We start from the raw sequence: 26,015 nt of genomic DNA on the forward strand, positions 1-26,015 counted from the left end.
AGGCCAAAGCACTTAATAAACTAATTTTGAATTATCCACTTAGGAAAACAGTGGTTTATTTCAAAAATTAATTCGTGTGAAATCACCACGCAGTATCATTTACAAATTACATTAAATTGGAAGTTCTTTCACTCATCAATTTGCAACCTGAAGAACTAAATTTAAGATTTTATACATAAACATAATATATTACTAAATTGCATTTTATTGAATTCGTGTGCATCTTGTAATCCAATTGCCCTTTTGACACCCAAATATGAGATAACCCTGTTGATTAGCTCATATTTGGGGCAATGAAATTAATGAAGAAATTTTAATTAGAAAAATAACAATTCAAGAACTATGAACGGACGAATTGATTTTTGCTGCAATTTATTATAATACAAGAATCATAACAGAAGCATTTTGAACATAAACTGATTCAAAGAATTTCTCACAGGTATGGAGAATGGTAAGTGTTTTTTAAGATAGTCCATTTCAGGTGACAGATAAACTGCTGTCTTTTGACACGAATTACTAAGTGGCCTTTAAGAAAATCCATTGTTTGTAATCTCTAAATGCAGGTTTCAATATGTATAGGTTCGATTTTATAAGGTGTACTGTTTCAGAAATGCTTCCATTCTCAGATGGAACATTGAAATTTCAGTTTGTAACCTAAAAGAGGTCCTGATACAAATAGTTTTATATCACATAAATCTTTTATCCTATGTAAACACGTTCTGGATAAGGAAATCACTAAGTTGAATGCATGAAAATGTCCGATTTCATAGGAACTCTGAATATGTTTTTGAGTATCATGAAGTTGAAGAAACAATAATTCTTGATATGGTATTTAAAATAACGTGTCAGATGTTTTTCTCGGGTAAATTCCATACAGTGAAAGCTTCAATGTAAAAACTCTCCACTCCGTGTTCAGACATCACGCTTTGGAAAACTATTTATCACAGGGTGCATATATCAAGGTTCGTATGAAATTTCACACGTTATCTTGGGGAAACACGTCTTTTCACAAGTCTCAGTTAATCTCCGTTATGAATTCTGACATGCCTTTTCAGATTCGAGGAGTGTGCAAATTTCTTTCCACAAGTTGAACAAGTGATATGCTTCTCATTAGCATGAACTCTTAAATGTTTTCTAAGATATTCTGAGCGAGCAAACCTTTTACCGCAAGATGCACAAAGGAAAGGTTTATCTTTGACGTGAACATTGCGATGGCTTTTCAGAGCTGAACTTTGTGAAAATGCTTTATCACAGGTTATACATCTATAAGGTTTCTCATTGGTGTGAACTCTGAGATGTGTTTTAAGATGACCGCTTAATGAGAAACGATTACCACAGATGGCACAGGTGAATGGCTTCTCCTTGGTATGGACTCTGAAATGTTGCTTGAGATGGGATGATTGTGAAAACTTCTTACTGCAGATTTCGCAAGTGAAAGGTTTCTCATTGGTGTGAATTCTTTCGTGGGTTCTGAGATGCGCTCTTTGGGAAAACTTCTTGCTACAGGTTACGCAGGTAAACGGTTTCTCCTTGGTGTGACTCCTGATGTGTATTTGGAGAGTCTGTCCAATCGAAAACTCTTTTCCACAGATTGGACACGTGAATGGTTTCTCCTGGGTATGGACCCTGATGTGCGTTTTCAGAGTGGTAACTAATTTAAATTTCATTCCGCAGGTTATACAAGGGAAGGGCTTATCCTTGCTATGAACGCGCATGTGCGTTTTGAGAGTTGAAGCAAATTTAAACTTCTTTCCACAAGTCTTACAAGGAAAGAGCTTCTCCTGAGTGTGAACAATCATATGCATTTTCAGAGTTGAAGCTAAGGTAAACCTCTTTTCACAAGTTGCACAAGCGAAGGACCTCTCCTGATTATGAACACGCATGTGCATTCTGAGATTTAAAGAGAAGTTACATCTCTTTCCACAAACTGTACAAGCGAAGGGCTTTTCCTGAGTATGAACATTCCTATGCATTCGGAGATTTGAAGGGTAGGTAAACTTCCTTCCACAAGTTGGACAAGCGTGAGGTTTCTTCTTGGAAATTGCCTTACAATGTTTCTTCATAATGAAATCTGTAATTGCAGTTTTAGATAGATCATATACTGTACATTCCTTGTGAAATATAAGTACTGGCTGCTTAAATTTTGTGGTTCAAAAGTATAATTCTTAAAATAGCTTGCTTATTTGCTGTAGATAATTATGTCCTCTGAAATCGTATTGATACTTTTCCAAGTCAGTGTTCGTTTCTTCAATCCGTTTTCTTTTTAACTATTGCTGTGAGAATTAGCGTCTCGAAAGCGGCCCTGAAATTTAAATGGAGAAAAATTAATATAAAACTGTAGATTCAATGAAGAAACATATAAGAGTTCAGAACAGAATCTAATAACACCAAAGTTAATTTTTTTATAATAGCTAATGGTTTTATGAAATCTCAGTAATATTTACCGGCTGCATAAGAATGCAGTCTTGCGCATCGCATCATTATCATACTAGTTTGCACTGTTATTTCAGCAGTGGACAAGTTCGTGCGCATCCACTGCGAGGAAATCTCACACAAACGATCGGAATTTGACCATTAATGATAGTGCGATTTCTGTAATGCATTCAATGTGGTAAACGTGCCGGAATTATTCCAGTAAAGATTACCAAATAGACACGTGCGCAGGGGTTCCCATCGTTGTTGAAATATTATCATATTTCAAGCTAAAATTGAAAATACAGAAATTGGATAATATTGAAATCACGATGCTGATATGGAATGGAATAGCTGTAATTTCATCTGGTTGCAGGATATAAAATGGTATAATTTTTGTCCATTTATTTTGTTTAAAAGAATTCCCACTGATCCTTTTTTACGCAGGTTTAATCCAGTTAAGTTTATTTATTATTTTTTAACATACCTACTCAGTTGAATCCTATGATTTTGTAGGAGCATAAATCGGGCGCAAAAACCAGGTGAAAGGTAAAGAAATGATAATTATCATTCAAATATCTGTGAAAGTTCATTCAAACTTGGTCCAAACTGTAGGTATCCGGATTCAGGTATAGACCACCTATTAAGGAAGTTTAATACCCTTATGGCAAACAACAGAACGAAAGGGGGTGGGGGTGGACCCTAATTATATCTTATTTTATTTAATTTATTTCGAATTTTCATTATTAGTTTTTCGACACAAATGTTATATCGAAAGTTTGAGAAGGGTAGCAAAACATTCAAATCTTTTCCAGAGATTGCAGGATATTCTTCCACAAACAAGCTAAAATGCAGAACGAGGAACATCATGATATTTTCAGTTTAAAATTGTCAAAAAAACAAACAAAGAAAACTTGATAAGTTCTTTCATATCCACCCGACTAAGATTTGATGAAGTATTAAAGCGATCTGTAGAAAAACCAGAGTGTGCAACCACCCACTCATATTCCTTTCTAGAAAGATATGGAAAGTAATTAATCAAAAACGATTGCATAGGACCACAAATACAATTAGAACTACCCATCAAGATAATAATGTCCCTGAAGTTAGCCCAATCTCAGAATTCTTCTATTGCAACCGAAGGAAGCTCACTGATCATCCTAAATTTACACCTTTCATCAAATGTTATCAAGAGAAAATATTCAAGAAAACCTACATTTTAGGAAATTCACGAAGAATTATGATCTTCAAAAGACAATGTCGTCGAACTTGACAGGAGGAGTTCTTCCCCAACCCTCCAGGTTAGAAGTAGCACTGACGAAAATATTGATTTTCCTATTCATTCCATATTAAGCAAAAGGATTATAAGAATAATCGGACGAACTACATATTTCCGAAGAAATTATTGCCATTGATGGCCGTCGCTCTTCTAAATTATAAATATGCTGCTAATCTACGTTCCAAATAACAAAGCTTTTACCATATTGCAACAACAACCTCAAGGATTCTTTGTAACATATTTAGAGAAAATTTGGTACCATTTGCTAATCATTAAGATCAATTTGATCACCAATTTAAAATAAAAAAAATAACCACAGATATGTAAATCAAGAAAAATATCTCATTTTAAAAAGATAAAGTTCTTTGCTTTTATATATCAAAAAAAATTATATAATATGCTTATCGACATTTTATTGTCTTGAGATAAGACAAACGTCTGGGTTAAAAAATCCAGTCTTCAGGCCTGTGTGGAAGTTACATAGCGCAAGAAGAAAATTATAAAATAAATCATTGTTAATATAAAAAGTACAAATGATAGGTACACACAACTGATATATTTTGATGTGATTAGCATTTGATGAAAACCATTCCTACCAGAGCACACTTGATTTTAATTAAAATTCGCTGACTACTGAGACTTACTACAAACAAAAACTTTGTTAACATAAAAATAAAGTAATAGCCTGTAAAATCTAGTTATACTGAATAAATTTAGATCGGAAATGACATCATAATGTAAGACAAAATTAAAAGCTAATGTACTCTGGACACCAATCAACTTAAGACCCGCCTTTTTTGCAATGAAGCCATGTGTCTGATGAATCATGCACTCGTCAACACTAAACATTTTTATTGGTCAGTTTTATTGGCTGCCATTGCCAATGCTCGCACCTTGACCAATGGCAGCCAATAAAATGACCAATAAAAATGTTTTAGTGTTGAGAGTGCATGATTCATCAGACACATGGCTTCATTGCAAAAAACGGAGGGATTAAGTGATTGGTGTCCAGAGTACATTAGGTTTTAACAAAGAAATTGAATTACTTTGGGTTTTAGAATTCCTTATTAATATCAATGGGCCAAAGAATGCACCTACACAGAAACATTAAGCAAATGGAGATTACAGAAATGGCATGAATTGAATTAAGTTAACCGATAGAACATAATCTACATCCGATAGAACATAATCTATGGATGAAAAAAAAAAACTTTATTAGTGAAACAAAGGGTTGCTCTTACGAAAAAAGGCTAAAATTTTGCAAATTACAGAGTCTGGAGACTAGGCATCGGCGAGGTGATCTGATAGAGGTGTATAAGGCTTTGAATGGCTTGAGCATGCTCAATCCCGATGGGATTCTTCCTCTTGCTCAGAATAATCACCTGAGAGGGCATAAATTCAAATTGAGGAAGGACGGATGTCGGATGGATGTGTGGAAATTTGCCTTTAGCCAGCGGGCAGTTGGTTTGTGGAATAGACTTCCATCACTTGTTGTTGAAGTTGATAGCCTAAACAAATTTAAAGCTCAGCTGGACAGTTATTTCGAACGAACGCAGGGGTGAAATGGGAGTAAGGTTTGTGTTTTTTTTTTTTTTTGGCTGATGCTGAATAAGCTTGCTTTCTTGCATCATATGCCTCTACTAATGCTAATGTTAATGCTAAAAATCTTTTCCTGTTCTTAATAGGCACCGCCGAGGGTTCGTCCCAGCCAGAGGATATGTCAACACCCAGCGTACCTTCTGGAGGACCAGGAGCGTACTTACAGTTGCCCATGTGGATATACGGTCGGAAGAACAACAGACCAACACCACTCTACACAATAAGTTGGGGAGAGCCTAGTGTCAAATGACACTGTACACTATGTGCAGAAGTTCACCATCCGTTGCAGCGTCCAACCAACCTCCATATGAACTCGATCTTCCTCAGGTGTCAGTAATCTTGGAACCAGCATGCACAAACACGTTTCATATGCAAATGGTAATAGAGAATACTGTGCGTGCTTTATACTAATATTCTCAATATCTCTGTCAGTTGCATTAGTATGAACAGAGATGTTAGACGACGATCTTTCCTCACAGAAGTAGTGTTTATGGTTTCTGTAGTGAAAGCAGTGGCTGGAGCTGCAAGTCCGTCAATTTTTGTGATTGAATAACGTCCACCTCTCTACATTCTGAACCACATATAAGCAATGCTATATGGAAGCGTAGATTCTCCATAAGTGTCTTTCGTTAATTCATGCGCTTCAGCTGATGTTTTTTCGAGAGGGAAACAAAATTTGAGAGTAGAATACAGTTCCTCGCGTGTCGCAACCATCGTTACGTAGCAGAAACTGAGCAGGCATGAACTTCACCGTGCACACAAGTCATACACGCAGTTGTTATGTGATACAACTTGGTTTAGTTCTTAATTCCGTAGCTCAGCTAGAAATAGTACGCAGTACGGTTGTTCATGAAAAATCATGATCATTCTTTATTGAACAGCTTTCGCATATTTTGTGACACAAAATAGAATACCTTTCAGGGATCCTGTATTTGAAAGTAACTTACAGAATCCTAAAAAATTATTCAAAGGACAGGTGTTAATCTGCCCTTTGAATTTGGTGTGAATTCAGGCTACGAGTTCGAAACTGCTAAATATGTGATCGTTAACACGGACAGATATATTTCTTAAAGTTAAAAAAAAACAAACTTCGGGATTTTCATCCGAGAAGACATGCAATTTATGGACATATAAGTATTACTTATGGGCAAATCAGTTGGCTTTAATATCAACAGTTTCTTCAAGTTGAAATATGAACAGTGCTTAAAAAGAGGAGAACCTTTTTGATCATTTAGTTTTTACCATTCGCTGTTTGGCAGCTCCTTACCCAGACTTGTCTGCTATGGATAAACCCGAGCATTGAGTTATTTCAAAGGTAGTGTTTCAGCATCCTTGCAGTATCTCATCGTCAGAGTTCCAGCAAGGATTCTGAAACGTCACCTATGTAATAACTTTGGGAATTCGGCCAAAGCACATAATTAATAAACTAATTTTGAATTATCCACTTTGGAAAACAATGGTTCATTTCAAAATTTAATCCGTGGGAAATGACCACGTAGTATCATTTACAAATTACATTAAATCGGAGACTCTTTTACGCATCAATTTGCAACCTGAAGAACTAAATTTAAGATTTTATACATAAACATAATTTATTATTAAATTGCATTTTATTGAATTCGTGTACATCTCGCAGTCCATTTGCCCTTTTGACACTCAAATATGAGATAACCCTGTTGGTTAGCTCATATTTGGGGCAATGAAATTAATGAAGAAATTTTAATTACAAGAATTCAGAACGGACGAATTGATTTTTGTTGCAATTTATTATTGCAGAGTTTATTATTATACAAGAATCATAACAGAAGCATTTTGAACATAAACTGATTCAAAGAATTTCTCACTGGTATGGAGAATGGTAAGTGTTTTTTAAGATAGTCCATTTCAGGTGACAGATAAACTGCTGTCTTTTGACACGAATCACTAAGTGGCCTTTAAGAAAATCCATTGTTTCTAATCTCTAAATGCAGGTTTCAATATGTATAGGTTCGATTTTATAAGGTGTACTGTTTCAGAAATGCTTCCATTCTCAGATGGAACATTGAAATTTCAGTTTGTAACCTAAAAGAGGTCCTGATACAAATAGTTTTATATCACATATATCTTTTATCCTATGTAAACACGTTCTGGATAAGGAAATCACTAAGTTGAATGCATGAAAATGTCCGATTTCATAGGAACTCTGAATATGTTTTGAGTATCATGAAGTCGAAGAAACAATAATTCTTGATATGGTATTTAAAATAACGTGTTCAGATGTTTTTCTCGGGTAAATTCCATACAGTGAAAGCTCCAATGTAAAAACTCTCCACTCCGTGTTCAGACATCACGCTTTGGAAAACTATTTATCACAGGGTGCATATATCAAGGTTCGTATGAAATTTCACACGTTATCTTGGGGAAACACGTCTTTTCACAGGTATCAGTTAATCTCCGTTATGAATTCTGACATGCCTTTTCAGACTCGAGGAGTATGCAAATTTCTTTCCACAAGTTGAACAAGTGAGATGCTTCTCATTAGCATGAACTCTTAAATGTTTTCTGAGATATTCTGAGCGAGCAAACGTTTTACCGCAAGATGCACAAAGGAAAGGTTTATCTTTGACGTGAACATTGCGATGGCTTTTAAGAGCTGAACTTTGTGAAAATGCTTTATCACAGGTTATACATCTATAAGGTTTCTCATTAGTGTGAACTCTGAGATGTGTTTTAAGATGTCCGCTTAATGCGAAACGATTACCACAGATGGCACAGGTGAATGGCTTTTCCTTGGTATGGACTTTGAAATGCTCTTTGAGATGTGATGATTGTGAAAACTTCTTACTGCAGATTTCACAAGTGAAAGGTTTCTCATTGGTGTGAATTCTTTCGTGGGTTCTGAGATGCGCCTTTGGGAAAACTTCTTGCTACAGGTTACGCAGGTAAACGGTTTCTCCTTCGTGTGACTCCTGATGTGTATTTGGAGAGTCTGTGCAATCGAAAACTCTTTTCCACAGATTGCGCACGTGAATGGTTTCTCCTGGGTATGGACTCTGATGTGCGTTTTCAGAGTGGTAACTAATTTAAATTTCATTCCGCACGTTATACAAGGGAAGGGCTTATCCTTGCTATGAACGCGCATGTGCGTTTTGAGAGTTGAAGCAAATTTAAACTTATTTCCACAAGTTTTACAAGGAAAGGGCTTCTCCTGAGTGTGAACAATCATATGGATTTTCAGAGTTGAAGCTAAGGTAAACCTCTTTTCACAAGTTGCACAAGCGAAGGACCTCTCCTGATTATGAACACGCATGTGCATTCTGAGATTTGAAGAGAAGTTACATCTCTTTCCACAAACTGTACAAGCGAAGGGCTTTTCCTGAGTATGAACATTCCTATGCATTCTGAGATTTGAAGGATAGGTAAATTTCTTTCCACAAGTTGGACAAGCGTGATTCTTCTTGGAAACCTTACAATGTTTCTTCATAATGAAATCTGTAATTGCAGTTTTAGATAGATCATATACTGTACATTCCTTGTGAAGTTTAACTACTGGCTGCTTAAAGTTTGTCGTTCAAAAGTATAATTCTTAAGATAGCTTGCTTATTTGACGTAGATAATTATGCCCTCTGAAATCGTACCTGTTTCTTCATGTGTATCTTTAGTGCTTGTCTGAGCTACGAAAATTACTTCGTTTTCTATTGCTCGTGGATTAGATAGGATTGATACTTTTCCAAGTCAGTGTTCGTTTCTTCAATCCGTTTTCTTTTTAACTATCGCTGTGAGAATTAGCGTCTCCAAAGTGGCCCTACAAATATAAATGGAGAAAATCAATATAAAACTGTAGATTCAATGAAGAAACATATAAGAGTTCAAAACAGAATTTAATAACACTAAAGTTAATTTTTTTTATAATAGCTAATGGTTTTAAGAAATCTCAGTAATATTTACCGGCTGATTAGGACTGCAGTATTGTGCATCGCAACGTTATCATACTAGTTTGCACTCTTATTGCAGCAGTGGACAGGTTAGTGGGCATCCACTGCGAATAAATCGCAAACAAGCGATTGGAATTTGACCATAAATGATAGTAAAATTTCTGTAATGCATTCAATGTGGGTAACGTGCTGGAATTATTCCAGTAACAGATTACCAAATAGGCACGTGCGCAAGGGTTCCCATCGTTGTTGAAATTTTATCATATTTCAAGCTAAAATTGAAAATACAGAAATTGCATAATATTGAAATCACGATGCTGATATGGAATGGAAACTCTACGATGTAAATCGACCTTTTTTGGAACCCATGTTTAAAATTTCTTATACCGACTGCACGATCAGCATTAGTTTCATCTATTATATGGCCGTATTTTTCTTGTTGTTCTGTTTTAAAAATAAAGCTGAAATAACTCGCCTGGAAAACCCTGTAATCCATCCACTTGTGATCATCTAACTTAGCGTCCATTGAAGAAGCCTTTAGAAATACTGTTAGCTGTAATTTCATCTGGTTGTAGGATATAAAATGGTATAATTTTTATCCATTATTTTGTATAAAAGAATTTCCACTGATCCTTTTTTAGGCAGGTTTAATCCAGATAAGTTTATTTATTAATTTTTTAACATACCTACTCAGTTGAATCCTATGCTTTTGTAGGAGCATAAATCGGGCGCAAAAACCAGGTGAAAGGTAAAGAAATGATAACTATCATTCAAATATCTGTGAAAGTTCATTCAAACTTGGTCCAAACTGTAGGTATCCGGATTCAGGTATAGACCACCTTTTAAGGAAGTTTAATACCCTTATGGCAAACAACAGAACGAAAGGGGGCGGAGGTGGACCCTAATTATATCTTATTTTATTTAATTTCTTTCGAATTTTCATTATTAGTTTTTCGACACGAATGTTATATCGAAAGGTTGAGAAGGATAGCATAACATTCAAATCTTTTCCATAAATTGCAGGATATTCTTCCCCAAATAAGCCAAAATGCAGAAAGAAGAACATCATGATATTTTCAGTTTAAAATTGTCAAAAAAACAAACAAAGAAAACTTGATAAGTTCTTTCATATCCACCCGACTAAGATTTGATGAAGTATTAAAGCGATCTGTAGAAAAACCAGAGTGTGCAACCACCCACTCATATTCCTTTCTAGAAAGATATGGAAAGTAATTAATCAAAAACGATTGCATAGGACGACAAATTTGAACATCACAAACACAATTAGAACTACCCATCAAGATAATAATGTCCCTGAAGTTAGCCCAATCTCAGAATTCTTCTATTGCAACAGAAGGAAGCTCACTGATCACCCTAAATTTACACCTTTCATCAAATGTTATCAAGAGAAAATATTCAAGAAAACCAACATTTTAGGAAATTCACGAAGAATTGTGATCTTCAAAAGACAATGTCGTCGAACTTGACAGGAGGAGTTCTTCCCCAACCCTCCAGGTTAGAAGTAGCACTGACGAAAATATTGATTTTCCTATTCATTCCATATTAAGCAAAAGGATTGTAAGAATAATCGGACGAACTACATATTTCCGAAGAAATTATTGGCATTGATGGCCGTCGCTGTTCTAAATTATAAATATGCTGCTAATCTACGTTCCAAATAACAAAGCTTTTACCATATTGCAACAACAACCTCAAGGATACTTGGTACCATATTTAGAGAAAATTTGGTACCATTTGCTAATCATTAAGAACAATTTGATCACCAATTTAAAATAAAAAAATAACCACAGATATGTAAAAAAAGAGAGATATCTTCTTTTAAAAAGATAAAGTTCTTTGCTTTTATATATCAAAAAAAATTATATAATATGCTTATCGACATTTTATTGTCTTGAGATAAGACAAACGTCTGGGTTAAAAAATCCAGTCTTCAGGCCTGTGTGGAAGTTACATAGCGCAAGAAGAAAATTATAAAATAAATCATTGTTAATATAAAAAGTACAAATGATAGGTACACACAACTGATATATTTTGATGTGATGAATACCATTCCTACCAGTGCACACTTGATTTAAATTAAAATTGGCTGACTACTGAGACTTACTACATGCAAAAACAACGTCGTTAACATAAAAATAAAGTAATAGCCTGTAAAATCTAGTTATACTGGAATAAATTTAGATCGGAAGTGACATCATAATGTAAGACAAAATTAAAAGATAAAAATAGGGAGACTTACCTAAACAAGTATGGGTTGCTGGTATTAACTGAATACTGAAGATAATAATAGGAGTGATACCCGTTTTTAAACATGGTCCTCTTGGTCACGTGTGTTGGTTTGAACCAATGCTCGCACCTTGACCAATGGCAGCCAATAAAATGACCAATAAAAATGTTTTGGGGTTGAGAGTGCATGATTCATCAGACACATGGCTTCAGGGCAAAAAACGGAGAGATTAAGTGATTGGTGTCCAGAGTACATTAGTTTATGACAAAGAAAATGAAATACTTCGGGTTTTAGAATTCCTTATTAATATCAATTGGCCAAAGAATGCACCTACTCAGAACATTAAGCAAATGGAGATTACAGAAATGGCATGAATTGAATTAAATTAAGATCATGTGAATAAGATTAATTAACATGACAACATCCGATAGAACATAATCTATGGATGGATAAAAAAACTTCATGTATTGAGGCAGAAGAGAGTTTATTTACTGAACCAACTTTTCATCTTCTTTTTTGTTCATCAATAATTTTATATAATTTTTTAAGATTCGCTTTACGTCGGCGGAATTGCACCAACATCGAGATATGTTCTTATGGCATTTTCAATAACATTAATGAAGATATAAATTACTTCCATATTTTTAAATAAAATTAAGTAAATTGTAATAACATCAACTTTGTCTTGGTGTTGACTATATCTTTATGTTATAAATAATATATAGACAAATATGTAAACTACGCGAATTGGGCTCCCGATAGATTAAATTAAAGTGAAAATTGTGCGGCAATGGCAGAAAAAGATGAAATAGAGCTTCAACTTCAAGAAGAAAACGTTTATTCACTCATATATATTTTCTTATATAAAAAATTAACTTTATATCAATAAAGAATGGATGAAATAACCTATTTATAACTGAAAAATGAGTTTTGATTAACTGCAACAGAAGTCTACTTGCATAATACAGTATTATAACTAATAGTATATTATATTATAACTCTAGTTGCATAATCTTGCAGTTTTTCCTTACGCTGATTTATTAAAATAGAATGAAAATTGAAAATTTTCTGAAACGTAAAGCTGGCTAAAAAGTTACCTTCTTTTTATTAATAACATATGTGAAGTCTATCTCTACTGATTACAGAATTTCCTGAAGTTACCATCAGGGTTGGAATAAAGATAAAAGGCCCACCTAGAAATACGAAATTTAGGGGCCCCGTATGAATAAATTATGAATTACAAAGTATTCCCATTAGGATAATGCAACATCAACGTTGTCTTGATGTTGACTATATCTTTATGTATGAATTATGCATGGATTGTGTTTTTGCCCTTCTGGATCTAACAGAGAGACAGTCCTGTTCAGTTTCAATTTCATTAACTGATTTAAGATCTCTTAGATATTTAATAAAACTATTCGTTCGTTCCCTCACTTTTTCAAAATTATTGAACATATTTTTTGTTTGATTTTTTGAAGTTTTTACAATATGGTAAGCTCTCATGAAGTGTGTTTCTTGCATCCGTAAATAATTAGACACTGGTATTGGCAACTGTATTAAAGTGAGAGAAAGGAAAACAATATATACTATGATTTTACTTCCCATTACCAAATTTTTGCCTGGTGGGGCCTATCACCGTAAATAGAATGGGCCAGTAAATGAGAGTCTTATAATGGGGGAATTTTATTTCCCAGATATTGACTGGAATTTGTGGCTTGGTCACACACACACTAGCAAGGCTTTTGTGGATTTATTGGATGATTGTTTTCTACACCAGCATGTTCGGGAGGAAACTAGACGGAGTAATACTCTTGATCTGATTATCAGTAGTGATTCTTCATGCATTAAGAATCTGCAGATAAAGGAACCACTAGGTGACAGTGATCACAGTGTGCTGAAGTGGGATTTGCTCAAGGAGGTAACTACCATCAGAGGTAAAGGGAAGGGTTTTTGCTTTCGTAAATGCGACTATGATGGTCTGAGACAGTATTTAAATTCTATACAGTGGGACCAACTGAGGCTGTTACCAACAGCAAATTCAAAATGGGAAACATTCAAGGAACTAATCTTGGAAACTACCAGGCTTTACATACCAACCAAGAAATATTGTTCAAGGTTCAGGCCTAAATGGTTGTCAGATGAGCTAATGAGACATATGGCAGAGAAGAAAAATGCATGGGATACATACAAATTAATGGGTGACATGGAAGCCTATGATAGATATAAGTTGGTCTGTAACCAAGTCACAAAGGAGATTAGGCAGGCAAAGGCAGATTATGAGAAATCCTTGGCAAAGGATGCAAAGAAAAACAGAATAGAATTCTTTATCTATTTAAACTCAAGAAGGAAAGGGATGAATCAGATTGGTCCACTGGATGTTGATGGTTCAACAGTTGAGGATCCTGCTCAGGTGGCTAACAATCTAAACGAGTATTTTGCATCTACATTCACACATGAGGAGTTATTCAGGAAGGGGAATGTCGTAGGTGAAGTAGACATTGGCATTGAGCTAGATGATTTTCTAATAACTGAGAGGAAAGTGGAGGAGAAATTGTTCAAGATAAACACAAGAAAGGCACCTGGGGTGGATGGGATCTATCCAGTTATATTAAAGGAGGCAGCAAAGGAAGTAAGCAAACCCCTAGCCATAATTATGAGAGCTTCTTCGGACACAGGGGAGGTACCCATAGACTGGAGATGTGCAAATATAACCCCAATTCACAAAGGAGGATCAAAGGCTGACACAAGTAATTATAGACCTGTGAGTTTAACTTCGGTTCCAGGAAAATTAATGGAGGCACTGGTTAAAGAAGCACTGCAGGATCATCTAGATAAGAATTCAGTTAGAGCTCAGACATAGCATGGTTTTGTTAAGGGCAGGTCTTGTCTGACCAATTTGATTGGATACTATGATGTAGTCACAAAAGAACTGGATGCAGGGAATAACTTTGATATTATATATTTGGATCTTAGAAAGGCTTTTGATACTGTTGCGCATGGAAGACTGCTGCACAAATTGGAGCATTGTGGCACTGGAGGCAAATTGCTGCTATGGATAAAGGGACGGTTGAGTGGCAGAAGACAGAGAGTGGTAATCAATGGACACTGCTCAACGTGGACTAATGATATTAGTGGAGTTCCTCAGCGTTCAATGTTGGGTTCATTGTTGTTTTCTGTATTTATAAATGATATTGATGATGGCATATCAAGCTTAATGTCCAAGATTGCAGACGATACAAAGGTTGGCAGGGTTGTTAAGGACACTACTGATGCTATGCTGCTGCAACAGGATCTGGAAAGGTTTAGCAGATGGGCTGACAGGTGGCAAATGAAGTTTAACATTGACAAATGTAAAGTACTACATATGGGAAACAGTAACCCCGGATCAACGTATCAATTTTGTGGTACTACGCTGACAGTGGTAGAGAATGAAAAGGACCTGGGGGTAATTGTGCAGGCAGATATGAAGTTCTCTGAGCAGTGCAGACGAGCTGCAAGTGTAGCTCATGGTGTCTTGTCAATGATATATAGGAATTTTTCTAGCAGGGATAGGGATGTGATAATTCCATTGTATAAGGCATTGGTCAGGCCACACCTTGAGTACTGTATACAGGTCTGGAGGCTTCATTTCAAGAAGGATGTAGAGCTGCTGGAACGAGTACAAAGAAGGGCAACAAGATTAGTGAATGAAACAAAGGGTTGCTCTTACGAAGAAAGGCTTAAGTTTTGCAAATTACAGAGTCTGGTGACTAGGCATCGGGGAGGTGATCTGATAGAGGTGTATAAGGCTTTGAATGGCTTGAGCATGCTCAATCCCGATGGGATTCTTCCTCTTGCTCAGAATAATCACCTGAGAGGGCATAAATTCAAATTGAGGAAGAACGGATGTCGGATAGATGTGTGGAAATTTGCCTTTAGCCAGCGGGCATTTGGTTTGTGGAATAGACTTCCATCACTTGTTGTTGAAGTTGATAGCCTAAACAAATTTAAAGCTCAGCTGGACAGTTATTTCGAACGAACGCAGGGGTGAAATGGGAGTAAGGTTTGTGTGTTTTTTTTTTTTTTTTTTGGCTGATGCTGAATAAGCTTGCTTTCTTGCATCATATGCCTCTACTAATGCTAATGTTAATGCTAAAAATCTTTTCCTGTTCTTAATAGGCACCGCCGAGGGTTCGTCCCAGCCAGAGGATATGTCAACACCCAGCGTACCTTCTGGAGGACCAGGAGCGTACTTACAGTTGCCCATGTGGATATACGGTCGGAAGAACAACAGACCAACACCACTCTACACAATAACTTGGGGAGAGCCTAGTGTCAAATGACACTGTACACTATGTGCAGAAGTTCACCATCCGTTGAAGCGTCTAACCAACCTCCATATGAACTCGATCTTCCTCAGGTGTCAGTAACCTTGGAACCAGCATGCACAAACACGTTTCATATGCAAATGGTAATAGAGAATACTGTGCGTGCTTTATACTAATATCTCTGTCAGTTGCATTAGTAAGTATGAACAGAGATGTTAGACGACGATCTTTCCTCACAGAAGTAGTGTTTATGGTTTCTGTAGTGAAAGCAGTGGCTGGAGCTGCAAATCCGTCAATTTTTGTGATTGAATAACGTCCACCTCTCTACATTCTGAACCACATATAAGCAATGCTATATGGAAGCGTAGATTCTCCATAAGTGTCTTTCGTTAATTCATGCGCTTCAGCTGATGTTTTTTCGAGAGGGAAACAAAATTTGAGAGTAGAATACAGTTCCTCGCGTGTCGCAACCATCGTTACGTAGCAGAAACTGAGCAGGCATGAACTTCACCGTGCACACAAGTCATACACGCAGTTGTTATGTGATACAGCTTGGTTTAGTTCTTAATTCCGTAGCTCAGCTAGAAATAGTACGCAGTACGGTTGTTCATGAAAAATCATGATCATTCTTTATTGAACAGCTTTCGCATATTTTGTGACACAAAATAGAATACCTTTCAGGGATCCTGTATTTGAAAGTAACTTACAGAATCCTAAAAAATTATTCAAAGGACAGGTGTTAATCTGCCCTTTGAATTTGGTGTGAATTCAGGCTACGAGTTCGAAACTGCTAAATATGTGATCGTTAACACGGACAGATATTTTTCTTAAAGTTAAAAAAAAAAACAAACTTCGGGATTTTCATCTGAGAAGACATGCAATTTATGGACATATAAGTATTACTTATGGGCAAATCAGTTGGCTTTAATATCAACAGTTTCTTCAAGTTGAAATATGAACAGTGCTTAAAAAGAGGAGAACCTTTTTGATCATTTAGTTTTTACCATTCGCTGTTCGGCAGCTCCTTACCCAGACTTGTCTGCTATGGATAAACCCGAGCATTGAGTTATTTCAAAGGTAGTGTTTCAGCATCCTTGCAGTATCTCATCGTCAGAGTTCCAGCAAGGATTCTGAAACGTCACCTATGTAATAACTTTGGGAATTCGGCCAAAGCACATAATTAATAAACTAATTTTGAATTATCCACTTTGGAAAACAATGGTTCATTTCAAAATTTAATCCGTGGGAAATGACCACGCAGTATCATTTACAAATTACATTAAATTGGAGACTCTTTTACGCAACAATTTGCAACCTGAAGAACTAAATTTAAGATTTTATACATAAACATAATATATTACTAAATTGCATTTTATTGAATTCGTGTGCATCTTGTAATCCAATTGCCCTTTTGACACCCAAATATGAGATAACCCTGTTGGTTAGCTCATATTTGGGGCAATGAAATTAATGAAGAAATTTTAATTACAAGAATTCAGAACGGACGATCGATTTTTGTTGCAATTTATTATTGCAGAGTTTATTATTATACAAGAATCATAACAGAAGCATTTTGAACATAAACTGATTCAAAGAATTTCTCACTGGTATGGAGAATGGTAAGTGTTTTTTAAGATAGTCCATTTCAGGTGACAGATAAACTGCTGTCTTTTGACACGAATCACTAAGTGGCCTTTAAGAAAATCCATTGTTTGTAATCTCTAAATGCAGGTTTCAATATGTATAGGTTCGATTTTATAAGGTGTACTGTTTCAGAAATGCTTCCATTCTCAGATGGAACATTGAAATTTCAGTTTGTAACCTAAAAGAGGTCCTGATACAAATAGTTTTATATCACATAAATCTTTTATCCTATGTAAACACGTTCTGGATAAGGAAATAACTAAGTTGAATGCATGAAAATGTCCGATTTCATAGGAACTCTGAATATGCTTTTGAGTATCATGAAGTTGAAGAAACAATAATTCTTGATATGGTATTTAAAATAACGTGTCAGATGTTTTTCTCGGGTAAATTCCATACAGTGAAAGCTTCAATGTAAAAACTCTCCACTCCGTGTTCAGACATCACGCTTTGGAAAACTATTTATCACAGGGTGCATATATCAAGGTTCGTATGAAATTTCACACGTTATCTTGGGGAAACACGTCTTTTCACAAGTCTCAGTTAATCTCCGTTATGAATTCTGACATGCCTTTTCAGACTCGAGGAGTGTGCAAATTTCTTTCCACAAGTTGAACAAGTGATATGCTTCTCATTAGCATGAACTCTTAAATGTTTTCTAAGATATTCTGAGCGAGCAAACTTTTTACCGCAAGATGCACAAAGAAAAGGTTTATCTTTGACGTGAACATTGCGATGGCTTTTCAGAGCTGAACTTTGTGAAAATGCTTTATCACAGGTTATACATCTATAAGGTTTCTCATTGGTGTGAACTCTGAGATGTGTTTTAAGATGTTCGCTTAATGCGAAACGATTACCACAGATGGCACAGGTGAATGGCTTCTCCTTGGTATGGACTCTGAAATGTTGCTTGAGATGGGATGATTGTGAAAACTTCTTACTGCAGATTTCACAAGTGAAAGGTTTCTCATTGGTGTGAATTCTTTCGTGGGTTCTGAGATGCGCTCTTTGGGAAAACGTCTTGCTACAGGTGACGCAGGTAAACGGTTTCTCCTTGGTGTGACTCCTGATGTGTATTTGGAGAGTCTGTCCAATCGAAAACTCTTTCCCACAGATGGCGCACGTGAATGGTTTCTCCTGGGTATGGACTCTGATGTGCGTTTTGAGAGTGGTAACTAATTTAAATTTCATTCCGCAGGTTATACAAGGGAAGGGCTTATCCTTGCTATGAACGCGCATGTGCGTTTTGAGAGTTGAAGCAAATTTAAACTTCTTTCCACAAGTTTTACAAGGAAAGGGCTTCTCCTGAGTGTGAACAATCATATGCATTTTCAGAGTTGAAGCTAAGGTAAACTTCTTTTCACAAGTTTCACAAGCGAAGGACCTCTCCTGATTATGAACACGCATGTGCATTCTGAGATTTGAAGAGAAGTTACATCTCTTTCCACAAACTGTACAAGCGAAGGGCTTTTCCTGAGTATGAACATTCCTATGCATTCTGAGATTTGAAGGATAGGTAAACTTCCTCCCACAAGTTGGACAACCGTGAGGTTTCTTCTTGGAAATTGCCTTACAATGTTTCTTCATAATGCAAATCTGTAATTGCAGTTTTATATAGATCATATACGGTACATTCCTTGTGAAGTTTAACTACTGGCTGCTTAAAGTTTGTGATTCACAAGTATAATTCTTAAGCTAGCTTGCTTATTTGCTGTAGATAATTATGTCTCTGAAATCGTACCTGTTTCTTGATGTGTATCTTTAGTGCTTGTCTGAGCTACGAAAAATACTTCGTTTTCTATTGCTCGTGGATTAGATAGTCTTGATACTTTTCCAAGTCAGTGTTCGTTTCTTCAATCCGTTTTCCTTTTAACTATCACTGTGAGAATTAGCGTCTCCAAAGTGGCCCTGCAAATATAAATGGAGAAAAATCAATATAAAACTGTAGATTCAATGAAGAAACATATAATAGTTCAGAACAGAATGTAATAACACTAAAGTTAATTTTTTTATAATAGCTAATGGTTTTAAGAAATCTCAGTGATATTTACTGGCTGCATAGGAATGCAGTCTTTCGCATCGCAACATTATCATACTAGTTTGCACTCTTATTTCAGCAGTGAACAAGTTCGTGGGCATCCACTGCGAAGAAATCGCACACAAGCGATTGAAATTTGACCATTAATGATAGTAAGATTTCTGAAATGCATTCAATGTGGTAAACGTGCCGGAATTATTCCAGTTACAGATTAACAAATAGACACGTGCGCAGGGGTTCCCATCTTTGTCGAAATTTTATCATATTTCAAGCTAAAATTGAAAATACAGAAATTGGATAATATTGAAATCACGATGCTCATATGGAATGGAAACTCTACGATGTAAATCGACCTTTTTTGGGATCCATGTTTAAAATTTCTTATACCCACTGCAGGATCAGCTTTACTTTCATCTATTACATGACCGTATTTTTCTTGTTGTTCTCTTTTAAAAATAAAGCTGAAATAACTCGCCTGGAAAATCCTGTAATCCATCCACTTAAGATCATCTAACTTAGGGTCGATTGAAGAAGCCTTTAGAAATACTGTTAGCTGTAAATTAATCTGGTTGTAGGATATAAAATGGTATAATTTTAATCCATTTATTTTGTATAAAAGAATTCCCACTGATCCTTTGTTAGACAGGTTTAATCCAGATAAGTTTATTTATTATTTTTTTAACATACCTACTCAGTTGAATCCTATGCTTTTGTAGGAGCATAAATCGGGCGCAAAAACCAATTGAAAGGTAAAGAAATGAAGATTATATCTGTGAAAGTTCATTAAACTTGGTCCAAACTGTAGGTATCCGGATTCAGGTAAAGACCACCTCTTAAGGAAGTTTAATACCCTAATGGCAAAACAACAGAACGAAAAGAGCGGGGGATGGACTCTAATTATATGTTATTTTATTTTATTTATTTCGAATTTTCATTATTAGTTTTTCGACACGAATGTCATATCGAAAGGTTGAGAAGGATAGCAAAACATTCAAATCTTTTCCAGAGATTGCAGGATATTCTTCCACAAATAAGCCAAAATGCAGAAGGAGGAACATCATGATATTTTCAGTTTTAAATTGTCAAAAAAACAAACAAAAAAAAAACTCGATAAATTCTTTCTTCCACCCGACTAAGATTTGATGAAGTAATAAAGCGATCTGTAGAAAACCAGTCTGCAACCACCCACTCATATTCCTTTCTAGAAAGCTATGGAAAGTAATTAATCAAAAACGATTGCATAGGACCACAAATACAATTAGAACTACCCATCAAGATAATAATATCCCGAAAGTTAGCCCAATCTCACAATTCTTCTTTGAAAAAGAAGGAAGCTCACTGATCATGTCAAATTTACTCCTTTCATCAAATGTTATCAAGAGAAATTATTCAAGAAATCAACCTACATTCTAGGAAATTCACCAAGAACTATGATCTTCAAAAGACAATGTCGTCGACCTTGACAGGAGGAGTTCTTCCCGAACTCTCCAGGTTAGAAGTAGCACTGACGAAAATATTGATTTTCCTACTCATTCCATATTAAGCAAAAGGATTGTAAGAATAATCGGACGACACTGCATATTTCGAAGAAATTATTGGCACTGATGGCCGTCGCTGTTCTAAATTATAAATATCCTGCTAATCTACGTTCCAGATAACAAAGCTTTTACCATATTGCAACTACAACCCCGAGGATACTTGGTAACATATTTAAAGAAAAATTGGTAACATTTGCTAACCATGTATATAAAGTGCTTAGCATCATAATACACAGCCATTTCTGAATAAACAGAAAATTTTTAAGGTGGCATCGTTTTAGGTTATATCTCATATTGTGAATGCCTTCACAACGAGTTGCCATGATATTGCACTACTTCGAATAAGTAACGCTTCACCTAAGGAGAAGACTAGTGTTACTTATTCTCAGATAGGTACCACCACCCAGACAGCACTGTTTCTATGCTAAGCACTTTATATACATAGTCTAAATTTGTTCGCAGCTTGAGGCTCTAGCCCTAAATGCTCCTTAGCCCATTAAGATCAATTTGGTCACCAATTTAAAACAAAAAAAAATAACCACAGATATGTAAATAAAGAAAAATATTTCATTTTAAAAAGATAAAGTTCTTTACTTATATATCTCAAAAAAATTATATAATATGCTTATCGACATTTTATTGTCTTGAGATAAGACAAACAAATAAGACAAAAAGTCTGGGTTAAAAAATCCAGTCTTCAGGCCTGTGTGGAATTTACATAGCCCAAGAAGAAAATTATAAAATAAATCATTGTTAATATAAAAAGTACAAATGATAGGTACACACAACTGATATATTTTTATGTGATTAGCATTTGATGAAAACCATTCCTACCAGAGCACACTTGATTTAAATTAAAATTGGCTGACTACTCAGACTTACTACAAACAAAAGCTTTGTTAACATAAAAATAAAGTAATAAAGTTAAAACTAGTTATACTGGAATAAATTTGGATCAGAAGTGACATCATAATGTAAGACAAAATTAAAAGATAAAAATAGGGAGACGTACCTAAACAAGTATGGGTTGCTGGCATTAACTGAAAACCGAAGATAATGATAGGAGTGGTACCCGTTTTTATAAATGTCCTCTTGGTCAGGTGTGTTGGTTTGAACCAATGCTGGCACCTTGACCAATGGCAGCCAATAAAATGACCAATAAAAAATATTTTGGGGTCGAGAGTATATGGTTCATCAGAGACATGGCTTCAGGGCAAAACCGGAGGGATTAAGTGATTGGTGTCCAGAGTACATTAGTCTATGACAAGGAAAACGAACTGCTTCGGGTTTTAGAATTCTTGATTAATATCAATGGGCCAAAGAATGCACCTACTCAGAACATTAAGCAAATGGAGATTAAAGAAATGGCATGAATTGAATAAAATTGAGATCATGTGAATAAGATTAATTAACATGACAACATCCGATCGAACATAATCTATGGATGGCTAGAAAACCTTTATGTATTGAGGCAGAAGAGAATCTATTTACTGAACCAACTTTTTATCTTCTTTTTTGTTCATCAATAATTTTATACAATTTTCTAAGATTCTCTTTACGTCGGCAGAATTGCACCAGCATCGAGATATGTTCTTATGGCATTTTCAATAACATTAATGAAGATATAAATTAGAGACAAGTATGTAAACTAGGCGAATTGGGATCCCGATAGTTTAAATTAAACTGAAAATTGCGCGGCAATGGCAGACAAAGGTGAAATAGAGCTTCAACTTGAAGAAATCGTTTATTCACTCATATATATTTCCTTACATAAAATATTGACTTGATATCAATACAGAATGGATGAAATAACCTACTTATGACTGAAAAATGTGTTTTGATTAACTGCAACAGAAGTCTACTTGCATTATACAGTATTATAACTAATAGTATATTATATTATAACTCTAGTTACATAATCTTGCAGTTTTTCTCTTAGTTACATTTCTTTTCTCTTACGCTGATTATTAAAATAGAATGAAAATTGAAAATTTTCGAAACGTAAAGCTGGTTAAAAAGTTACCTTATTTTTATTAATAACATATGTGAAGTCTATGTCTGCTGATTACAGATTTTCCGGAAGTTACCATCAGGGTTGGACTAAAGATAAAAGGCCCACCTAGAAAAACGAACTTTAGGGGTCCCCGGTATGAATAAATTATGAATTATAAAGTATTCCCGTTGGGATAATTCATGCAACATCAACGTTGTCTTGATGTCAGTCCTGTTCAGTTTCAATTTCATTAATTAATTTAAGATCTCTTAGATATTTAATAAAACCATCTGTTCGTTTTCTCACTTTTTCAAAATTATTGTACATATTTTTTGTTTGATTTTTTGAAGTTTTTACAATATGGTAAACTCTCATGAAGTCTGTTTCTTGCATCCGTAAATAATTAGACACTGGTATTGGCAATTGTATTAAAGTGAGAGAAAGGAAAACAGTTTCATACAAAATATTTGCTAAACAATGTACAAATTGCATTTCTTTTGTTCCACCATCTTGTCTCAGCAATCTTTTTTAATTCTTTTTCTTTACCTTTTTAGGGCATTTTTTTCCCAAACAGAAATCTTTATTGAATTCAGAAAAAAGCATGCTATTCTATTAATTAACCTGAAAGATTATTTTATTTTGACATATGATTGTGTAATATCACATACAACTACATTTATACTGTATATGGCAGTTGAGAAACTTCCTTTATGTGAGTTTACTGGCCAGATATATTTTCAGCATCATAAAAAGTACAGCCATCTATATTTTTTTCATAAAGATCATGTGTACTATCTCTTTGTACACTAAAAATACCAGCTTGTTTTACTTCTTCTGCAATATTATTTGGTATTTCCTTACAAATAATTACCATTATTTTATTAATAGTATTATTCCTCAGAAAGGTTAGCAATTTACCTGTGCCTCTACTTTCAAGTTTTTAGTAAACAGACTTGCTTATTGGAGATTTTTCAGTTATTCCTTCTAGATAACTTTTAAGTAACTCATGGTAATTAGCTACAAGTAAAACTAAACTAAAAACTTTCCTTTATTCTCACTTCAGTGTTGTTTAGATGATATTCTGTTATGGATAAAGGAATCGTTAAGTGGAAGAAGACTGAGAATGGTTATCAATGGGCACTGCACTTCTTGGACTTATGTTATTATTGGAATTCCACAGGATTCAGTGCTGGGTCCAGTGTTGTTTTCATTAATAATGATATTGCTGAACATATATTAGGCTTAATGTCTAAGTTTGCAGTTAATACAAAGGTTGACAGGGTGGTTAAAGAGACAGTTTCCAGGCTGAGCTACTGCAACATTATCGAGGAAAATTGGGTCGATGGGCTGAGAAATGGCAGTTTTTATTGCACATGGGTAGGAGTAACCCCAGAGTAGCTTACCAACAGTATAGTTTTTGACTCAGGGTAGTGGAGAATAAAAAAGGACACTAATGAATATTTGAAACGCAACATAGAGGGACAAATCGCTTTACCTACATGCCTCCTTTAATAATTTTACAAATACATATTGTTAGGTTTTACAAGTACATATTGTAAGCTCATTAATGTATTTTCAAATTACCGAATGTAAATAATTCACCTTCAATAGTTATATTCTCTAAACTATAGGCGTTTGGTTTTAGGTACTTACAGTGTTCGTAGTTCCTGTTTTTCAAAGAAAGGTAATACAAACATAACACAATCACATCACTACGTTACGTTTTAGCCGTGCTTCGTGCGGAACCGGTAACGATTCGCCTGACCTTTGAGCAGATACACCAAGTAACGTTGTTCGCCTTATCACACAAAACCTTCCTTAGAGAACACAAAAATTGGAAGTCATAAAGAACGCAATACACGACTTATGTGTATGAATGAAATACTTAGAATAATTTTAATAAATATTAATTTTAATTTAATTTGATCTAAATATCTCAAAGTTCTCTTGGAGCCCAAGAGGAGGCGAGATACCGAGGTATTTCTCGGTATCTCGCCTTTTCAGACCGACAATGGCTACCATTCAACGCGTCAGCATGGCGTTGTATCCATCCGCCATGTGATTCCATTCAGAAACTGTATAGCTATTACAAAAATTAGGGTAACCTTTCTGCTTATTTAAAAATGCAGGTATCACACATTTCATTTAATATTTAATAACATTTAAAAGTTTCCAGTAACGTTCTCTGTATTTAAAATGTAAATGGTTCAATTTAAAATTTGGTATTTTAATATTTATTGCATAATATTTTATACTTTAATTAAACGTTTGCTGTTTGGTGAAAGAAGGGTAGGCGTTATCTTAATCGCGAAATCGGGATTTTTGCTTTTAATAATTTAATTTTAAAATAAAATGTTGTTATGGTCCCATTACAATGCAGAACTACTTTCTGCGGTTGTCTCAAATTAAATGATTCTGTTTACTTGACATTACCGATGTTTAACGAACCAGAAAGCCATTCTGACCTGTACCATCATCCTCAGTACAGGCTCCAATGCCTTTCTCCAAATTCCATATGGAGAATTGCTCCATTAAAACTTTTTTAAAAGACGCTTATGGTCGTGAAAATAAACAAAAAATAATAAATATTAGCTGATATTATTTTACAGCTCCCACAGTTCTTGCCTCTAACAAATTCAATTTTATCTGTGAAACTTGAGGTGTCACACTGGTTTTGTTAAGGGCGTTTCCTTATATTCCATATTGGTAGATTTATTTATTATTACTTTTTAAAATAATTTCAGTGCAATACCGGGGCCAAAGGAGCAAGAGACGTTCGGAGAAAATACCAGAGTGGAAATTTAAAAAAAAAATTATATAAATTCAAGCATGCCACTACCGAAAAGCAACATGGTGCTCTAGAGTCTAGACAGATATTTGGGAAAGACGTTCGATGGAGCTGATTCCAGTTCTGCAGAATTTATGGAACTGGAACTTAGACTCCATTATTCAAGAGCATCTTCGACGAGTTTCTAATAAAGATATTCAGGACCACTACCTCGGAAAACGAATTCAAAATGAACTCCTAGGTATCAGGGAAATG

At 35.1% G+C, this 26,015-nt stretch overlaps 1 protein-coding gene across 1 annotated transcript; it reads right to left on the bottom strand.

Moving 5' to 3' along the window:
- Window positions 1-1,019: 1,019 nt before the first annotated feature.
- On the bottom strand, window positions 1,020-24,916 carry LOC150079749 (uncharacterized). Its single transcript, XM_090383214.1, has 5 exons — window positions 24,626-24,916; window positions 17,955-19,311; window positions 8,406-8,761; window positions 7,863-8,196; window positions 1,020-2,071 (listed from the first exon to the last, which is right to left on the bottom strand). The coding sequence occupies exons 2-5, from the start codon at window positions 19,024-19,026 to the stop codon at window positions 1,020-1,022; spliced, it is 2,814 nt and encodes a 937-aa protein (XP_090239340.1). The 5' UTR covers window positions 19,027-19,311; window positions 24,626-24,916.
- Between the last annotated feature and the right edge of the window lie 1,099 nt (window positions 24,917-26,015).

The sequence above is a fragment of the Mastigoproctus giganteus genome, chromosome 10 (genome assembly GCF_048544385.1).
Source record: "Mastigoproctus giganteus isolate SK-2022 chromosome 10, ASM4854438v1, whole genome shotgun sequence".
Taxonomy (NCBI): domain Eukaryota; kingdom Metazoa; phylum Arthropoda; class Arachnida; order Uropygi; family Thelyphonidae; genus Mastigoproctus; species Mastigoproctus giganteus.

Coding starts and splice junctions, on each gene's coding strand:
- LOC150079749 (XM_090383214.1), bottom strand. CDS start 19,026: ATGATCTATATAAAACTGCAATTACAGATTTGCATTATGAAGAAACAT. Junction 8,762..17,954: donor GCATGTCAGAATTCATAACG/GAGATTAACTGA, acceptor CTGCAATTACAG/ATTTCATTATGAAGAAACAT. Junction 8,197..8,405: donor CTCTCAAAACGCACATGCGC/GTTCATAGCAAG, acceptor CGTAACCTGTAG/CAAGAAGTTTTCCCAAAGGC.